General features: G+C 44.0%; 2 protein-coding genes across 2 annotated transcripts in view; one reads left to right on the forward strand and one right to left on the reverse strand.

Annotated features, from left to right (window-relative positions):
- The window catches only part of tenm1 (teneurin transmembrane protein 1), a 186,462-nt gene extending 182,961 nt beyond the window's left edge, over window positions 1-3,501 (forward strand). The window contains 1 exon segment of the mRNA XM_025898021.1: window positions 1,884-3,501. Within this exon segment, the coding sequence (XP_025753806.1) occupies window positions 1,884-2,639 (756 nt within the window). The 3' untranslated portion in view covers window positions 2,640-3,501.
- Window positions 3,502-5,044: 1,543 nt separating this feature from the next.
- Window positions 5,045-7,903, reverse strand: sh2d1ab (SH2 domain containing 1A duplicate b). Its single transcript, XM_003445906.5, has 3 exons — window positions 7,425-7,903; window positions 7,059-7,122; window positions 5,045-5,339 (listed from the first exon to the last, which is right to left on the reverse strand). Exons 1-3 carry the CDS (start codon window positions 7,559-7,561, stop codon window positions 5,076-5,078), a joined length of 465 nt encoding a protein of 154 aa, XP_003445954.1. The 5' UTR covers window positions 7,562-7,903; the 3' UTR covers window positions 5,045-5,075.

Raw genomic sequence — 7,903 nt, forward strand, 5'->3', positions numbered from 1 at the left:
CTAATTCGTTTAACACTTTGGGTCTTCGTGTGAGATCAGGCCGAGAGTCCTCCGCAGAAGCATGAAAACTCAAATTACCTGCTAATTATCTGGCATTTTTATGACCTTAGTGATTCTTCCTAATCGGCTATATGGATGAAAATCAACACTGAGTTGATTATTATGAGAATGTTCTCCAGAATGAGTACGGGTACTGAAATTATTAGTTGATTTACTAATTAGTTCATAGACTGATTGTCATTAAGGTAAATTGACACGAGCGTTTGAGGGTCTCTGTGTCTCGGTTTTATAGCATTGTACACAGCATGGTAAGGCCACAGCCACCATGCAGCAGCAAGCTACTGTATTCAAACCTTGTGGGTTTAAAGCTGGGCCACCTTCTTCCTGTTCATGCATCTGTTTACTTCTGCAGTCCAAGCATGTTGTGTTAACTGGTGGGTTTTAAGCTGGTTGATGTAAATGGGCGTTTTGTCTTCCTGTCAGAGACACGTAGGACGTAGCTCTAACACATTAAAATTTTTCTTACATCCACGAGGACTTCAAGGTCAACCTAATGAGAAAATCCTTATAAGATAGAAACGTGATGGGTGTTCTCAACATATAGAAAGTACCTTGTAAAGTTATATTTGACCTCTAGATTGATCTGAAGGTCAAGCATAACTATGCTATGCAGCTTTTTATGTTAGCTATTTATTAAAACTATGTTTCCTACTGCCGTTGTTTTTATTGACAGCATATCGTCATATAAGGAAAAATATGTGGGGATTTTAAATATCACCGACCTTTTCTTCAAGATCAGATAAGGTCAAACTTTGATAAAAGGTCTTATCTTCAAAACTTTGATTAAAATATTGGCTTTGTTTTTTATTGGCAACAATAAGGAAATGATACTGATATGGGTGGATTCTAAATATAATGTTAATAATTCATTCATTCATTACTCTCCTCACTTTTAAGTTTCACATCTGCTTTTCTTTCTTTAAAGAAAGTATTTATAGAAATGCAATATAATATAATATATACTACTATATTATATTATATTATATTATATGATATGATATGATATTATATTATATTATGAGTTCAGGTTATTCATGTCCAGTTATTTACATTAGTACTTTAGTATCCATGACCTGCTCCTACATAATGTTTGTGTAATCCGAGTAGCCTTATCTGATTTTCTTTGCTGATGTCTATTAGACATTATCAGTAGTGTTAAAGACACTCTAGTGCTCGGGCAGCTAGCCAGTACGAAGCTACTGCCTATAGCTACCACAGTCTGTCACATGTTATCAGTGTCATGACACATCAGTGCACATTTCTTTAAAATTCTGTAAAATGATGATACGTTTTCACTCTGACCAGAACATGATGTCATACTTTTTGAGAATAGTTTGTTAATTTTGTCCTGTACATTACAGCAACAACTTATAACCCTTTATTAAATATTTATTTAAATATTTTTTTAAATAAACGTGTGATCAAATAATTTTTTATTCATTACTAAATATTAAAAAGGAATTTACTGAACAACAAAATGTAATAAAAAAAATAATAAATATACTCCAAAGTATGTGAAGTATATTAAAATGGTTTTCAACACAACAAATAAAATAAATGCACTTTGCACTTGTTTTTACTGCATTTCCAAACTTCCTAAAGTTGGTTTAAAAGGAGCAAAGCAAACTGCAAATAAAATATGATGCTATTTTCTAAAAGTTGCCCAGACAGTGATGTGTCTTGGTGGAGGTTTGCCTCTCGAAGTGTTTCATGTTTTCTACGTGTCTAAATATCTAGCGTGGATCATGTGTTGTAAAAAAAAAGCATGTGACTGTACGTCATGCAGAACGCTGTAATAAATGAGTCCTTCTGTTTTTCTCTAGTTGGTTTTGGGAATCCAGTGCGAGCTGCGGCGCCAGCTGAGGAGTTTCATCTCCCTGGAGAGGTTACCTCTGGTCTCTGAGCCCGTGGGCTCCACCTGCCACCGACCGGCGCACCCCCCTCCCTTCGGCTCCCGGCCCTCCATCCTCGGCCCCAGCATCCGCTTTGCAGTCTCTCACGGCCGAGTGAGCGCGGAGGTCATCGGAGTGGCCAGCGAGGACAGCCGCAGAGTCGCGGCCATCTTGAACGGCGCCGTCCACCTCACGGGGCTGAGCTTCACCGTGCACGGCTGCGACACCCACCACTTCCTCCAGTCGCGGCCGATCGAGGAAGACCTCGCCCTGGGGCTGGGAGTCGGGGGCCGTGTCCTGGAGAGCGGCGTGAACGTGAGCGTGTCTCAAATGAGCGCGACGGTGAACGGCAGGACTCGGCGTTTCGCCGACATCACTCTCCAGCAGGGGTCTCTGTGCCTGTGCGTGCGCTACGGCGGGAGCGAGGAGGAGGAGAGGGCGCGGGTGAGGGAGGAGGCGAGGAAGAGGGCGGTGGAGGGAGCTTGGGAGAAGGAGAAAAGGAGGGTGGAAGCGGGAGACGCCGGGAGCAGGGCGTGGAGCGAGGTTGAGAAGCAGCAGCTGCTGTCCGGGGGACGCGTTCAGGGTTACGACGGCTACTACTCCCTGCCTATAGAGCAGCAGCCGGAGCTGTCTGACTGCCCCTCCAACATCCACTTTATGACACTGAGCGAGGTGGGGGGCAGGTAACAGAGACACACGAGCGGCCCCCCACCCACCAAAGACTGCCTGTTTCTACTCTACTCTGATTTGTTCTACTGTTTCTATACTGTATCGGGGGAGAAAAAAAAAAAAAGAAGACGACATCAGAGAAGAAGAAGAAGAGCGAATGTGTGGGGGAAAAAAAACAAAAAAACTTCCAAATGCCTTTAATTGTGACAAAATGATGGTATTTTATTATTATCGTCCAGTTTCTCCAATTTCTAACAGTGGCACAAGCAGTGTGGTTTGGCTGTGGCTTTGCTTTTTTGTATCTCTGATCAACCCGACCGACTCGCTGACTGACCGACTCGCCGACGGACCGACTGCCATTCGCTGTTTCAACAACACTGTTCATCATTTTCTGGACTCTGCTCAACATCACGGCACTGTAGGGAAGAAGACTTTTAGGATTTTGCCAGTGAATAATCCTCTTCGTGACTCGAATCGAGAGCTCTCCGGTTTGCCATTTGAGTTCCTACATGGTTTACCTCGGATATACTATCGTTTACATATTGTGTAAGAGAGGCCTTGTCGACTCTGACACTTCCCCCCCTTTAGAGAAGGAAAGCTCTTGTGGTTTTCCGTCTCTGGTGTGCTCCAACAGTAGTTTGTATGAGTGTGTATACTTAAAAATCAAGAATGTATATAGCCAGTGCTTTCTCACACTGAAAAAAAAGAAGTGCTCAACTGGAAGTTCTGTTGTTCATAAGTGTCAGTATTGTTAATCAATAGAAAAACAGTTACATTTTTGCAAAGAATTATACATGGCTATAGTAAATATTCTCGCTGAAAAATCTGACTTTATTGGGTTACAATGCTGATTAAAGTTATTATGTGTGAATTACCAAAATCGCTGGCTGGGATTTCATAGACGTTTTTACTTATTATTTCTGCCCCTCTCCTCCGCTCGCTCTCGTTCACGTCGTCTCAGCGCCTCCCCTCCACGCATTTGTTGTGCTCTCTTTGTTCTTGTTTCTGGGAGTTTGTAACTTTTCAAATCTGTGCTGTCATTATCACCCATCATTATGGCTCGAACCGAGATATGCACGAGAAAACCTGCGTCGTCTGTCAGAGGAGAGGGAGCAGAAGAAGAAGAAGAAAGGGGAGGAGGGGAGAAAGAGGGAGAAAAAAAGAGAAAAGCACAGAGGAAAGGGAAAAAGAAATGTGACAGCTGAGGCTCAGCGAGTGGGTGGTGAGTGCAGAAGGGGCAGGACCTGGAGTTGGCTGTGCTGTTCTCTCCAGCTTGTCTCCTCTCATTAGGAAATGCCAATCAGACTACATGTGAACCACTTCCAAGCCTCTCCCCACAAAAAAAGTTTAAAAAAGAAAGTAAAAAAGTTCTTTCTTTTTTTTTAAATGTTGCTAATCCACCTCCCTGTCCGTCTGCCTCCCCCATCGCCTCCCCCACACACACACACACACACACACACACACACACACACACACACACACACACACACACACACACACACACACACACACACACACACACACACACACTCGCCTCCCGCCATCGCTCCACCATCTGCCCACCATTAATTGTTTGTGTTTCCTCTCCCGGGCCGCGGATGACAGACACACACACACAATGCATATGTTCTGACTGCGAGCAGGTGATATACATTCCCGACTAGCACTCTGCCGATCGGCCGCGATGCACCTTCCCTTCGAAACCATATGCTCCGTTAGATACTGTCCAACCTCATCTCCGCGGTGAAAAGATGGAGGGTCTGGTTGCTAGGAGACCGCTGCACTGAAGAATTGTCTGCGCTGAATGGATGCTCTCCTCTTTCAGCTCCTCTTTCTCTCTCATTTTTTTTTTCATCATGTAATGCCAATCAGACGAGTGAATGATGGACCCACACACACGCGCACACACACCAGTAGTCAGCATTCTCTCTGTGGAAATCAGCACTCCAATATGTCAAATTGAATTTTTCTCTCCCCCCCCTTCCCCCTCAGCATTATGTCAAACGCAGGCTCGGGTGTGTACGGCTGTGTGTGCATGACCTTATTTAAAAGAGTTTATTTCAGCCAATATCATTTATTTTCTTTGCCGCTCACACAACTCTATTGCATTAAGAAAACAGAGCACAATATTTGTTGTCAGCTTATGTATGCAGTAATGGATATTAATGGTTCTGCAGCTGAATCTTTTACATCCCAGAAAGTTAAGAGGGGAGGAGAGAGGGGAGGGGGGGGGGGGGGGTGGTGCACTCTCTGTGCTGCATATGCAGAAAAAAAAGTAGGAGGCTGAGATCTGAGTCACTGCTGGAGCCTAAATGAGCTCAATGTAGCAAATGGGGGGGGAAAAATGACATTTACTTGATGCACATTATGCAAAAAAACGCAAACAGCAGGAATGGTGCCCTGGCAGTATTTCTGCTTAGAAATGAGGTCAGTGGTGCAGCTTAGGGTTCGCCCCTAACCAAAAGCTTGTCGCACCTCCTTCTTGTTCCTGTTTTTCTGTCCCTGTGCAGCATGTGGCATCCGCTGCTGGAAGTAAGGGTTTGGGCTGCTCTCCGTCGTCGACAGGCTATTACCGGGCTCCTCTGTGTGTGTCTGCGCCCGTCTCTGAGCGGTGACAGGGTAGAGCAGAGGCATGGCAATTCCTTGTCCAGGCTTCTGGAAAGCTGCTATCAAATTCTTGATTTGCCGGAAATATCGTTTCTGCACACCAGGAGTGGTCTGAAACATGAGAGAGAGAGAGGAAAAAGAAGTAGAAGAAGTGCAGAGGAGAATTCAGAGCGTTTCCCCATCTCCACATCAAAACCCCAGTGGGGGGATGAAGAGGACAGGACAGAGCCGCCTTGAAATGAGCTCTCGCAGATTTTACCTTATAAAAAGACATCAGATACGCTGCCAGTGGAGGCAGTAATACAAGTGCGTTGCGGGGATGGACTGGGGATGGTGTCAATTATACATTTTTTGCATATCTGGGTTCAGTAATCCAAAGTAAAAGGACAGATGAATAAATAAGACGAGGCGGAAGAAATAAAAATATATATAAGAGCTGTAAAAAAAAAAAAAAAAAAAAAAAAAAAAAAAAAAGTGCTGTGGAAGGGAGGGAAACATACTGATGATCTACTCAAGGAGTTTAAAAGCTACACTGGGAATATACGGGATGCAATTACCTATGAAAACATCCTCTCCTGTGGGTATTTTAGATAGTTTTTTAAGTCAATAAAAAGCATTATTTTAGGATTAATGCACCACAAGATGCTTTAACAGTCCAGTTATCTCAAGAGCCTTATTTGTAACTGAGTAGCACTGAAATAAAACTTAGAAAACACACACAAATATCTTTTAAAGAAATGATGATAGCTTAGTAAAGTCATTTTTCTCTCTCACAGGGAGCTTTGCATTATTTCTAATTGAAAACACTCATCTTTCTCTTTTTCTTTTCTTTCCACCCCCTCCCTGCACTTGTTTGTTTGCCCGCAGCTGTCACTCCGGCGTTTAATATTCCTAAACCACTACAGCACTATAATTTTGTCAAGTAAGGCCTTTAAAAAAAATGCATTATGTGTTTTCATTCGGCCCCATCAATCAAACTGCAAATAAATAAATAAATAAGTACAACGGTGAAAACTGCTTTCTTTGGATATGTTTTTTAAATAAAAAAAATCATTTAATCAAATGTGGGGAGCTCTCCCGCCCAGCACAGCACTTTGGATGTTTCCTGTCTCTGGCCACAAGTGTTACCTCTGCTCCTGAGAATATTTCATTAGAGTGATTGATATTGCGCATGAATAATGGAAACTGTTATCGAGCTTGTAGAGGAATTCTTGTAATTCAAGCCTCCCCACCGAAACCCAAACATGCACACACACGCACACCGCTCTCCTTCAATCCTTCAATCCATCCCCATCTGCTCGCCTGACGCCGTCAGTGAGAATGAGCGAGGTTAAAATGTCGCTACGAGAGCGTCGCGCTCAGTCGTCGGAGATAGACGCGGCCTTCAGATGTCTCTATACATTCCCAATCCCGGGGTGTTTGCCAGCCCTCGGCGCTCAATTACATATCCCATCAGAAATGCTGTCAAATGCAATTCTGCATCCCCCCTCCCCTCCGTCTCTGGAGTATATGCTGATGCTGTGGCATCTTCAAAATTTGAGGTGGGGGTGGGTGGGAGATGGATCTCACTGGGTGTTATTGCTAAAGCAGAAGCGTACCCATTTCTCAGTGCTGTCACTCCTCAAAAAAACAAAACACATGTTTGTGCCTCCACAGCTTGTTGAATTACAACCAGCACCATAACTACTTCTAAACCAATAAGCGAGGCAGATGTGTGCAGCTGCTTCTGCAAACTTTTCTGGGGAGGGGAGGGAGTGGAAAGAGGCACAGCACAGACTAAAGAGCGAGACGCAGGGTGAAAAAAGAAATATTAATAGTAAAATGTCTTACCTCTGCCGCCCATGAGCCTGCGTCATCTCTGTGGATTCTATATGTGTAGACGTATCCTTGGCATCTGCATACAAACACACATAAACAGAAACATGAGTTTGTATTTCAGTGTTTCTTCTTACTGTCACTATCACTTCTCCTTTTGGGGATCTTTATTTGATGCTTATTAAGAGACCACAGTTACTTATTACTCAGCCGATTGCTGTATTGCCTTTGCGCTTGCATTTCTCTCTAAACGTGAGGGGATCGATAATCTCTATAACAGCACAAAACAGGATTATGTATGTGTTGATGTGATTATGAGGTCTCAGCCTAGAGAAGTAGAAGAAAAGCAGATGTTGCCCTTTTTTCTTTGATTGTACTCACAGCACACACAGGCAGTAGACACCCTCCACGGTGTCACTGTTGCGGACTAGGTAGCACCCGTCTCGGCCGTCCTGGCCCAGCCGCCTTTCTCCCTCGTCCTTGCCGATGGGTCCGTGATAGACGGGCAGGTTTTCCATCACAGTTCTTCCCCCAGATGCTCTTTTTCTTCTGCTCCCAAAGTGTCTCTTTCCACACTTTAACTTTTTTTTTCCTCTTTACTACAGGAAAACTTTTTCTTGCCTTTGCTACATATGCTCTGGACTGGGAGCACAGGTAAGGCAAGCTGTCTAGCCTCTCCTACGATCCTCGCTTCTCGCAGGTTCAAATATCTGCTCAGGGAGCCTGAGCTTTGGCGTACGAGCTCTCTGATTTCTCTACACTTGTTTACCTACACTGATAGCAGCTCTCTCGCTAACCTCTAACCTTTCTGGGTTGGCTCTTACAGTCTTCCTCTTTCTTTATACCACGCACACATGTGA

This window comes from Oreochromis niloticus, linkage group LG2 (genome assembly GCF_001858045.2).
Source record: "Oreochromis niloticus isolate F11D_XX linkage group LG2, O_niloticus_UMD_NMBU, whole genome shotgun sequence".
Taxonomy (NCBI): domain Eukaryota; kingdom Metazoa; phylum Chordata; class Actinopteri; order Cichliformes; family Cichlidae; genus Oreochromis; species Oreochromis niloticus.

What these genes read in the sequence shown, in the direction of transcription:
- sh2d1ab (XM_003445906.5), bottom strand. Translation starts at nt 7,561, where the DNA reads ATGGAAAACCTGCCCGTCTATCACGGACCCATCGGCAAGGACGAGGGA. An exon ending in GTCTACTGCCTGTGTGTGCT is followed by an intron (nt 7,123 to 7,424) that starts GTGAGTACAATC and finishes GTTTGTATGCAG; the next exon opens with ATGCCAAGGATACGTCTACA. An exon ending in CAGGCTCATGGGCGGCAGAG is followed by an intron (nt 5,340 to 7,058) that starts GTAAGACATTTT and finishes CTCATGTTTCAG; the next exon opens with ACCACTCCTGGTGTGCAGAA.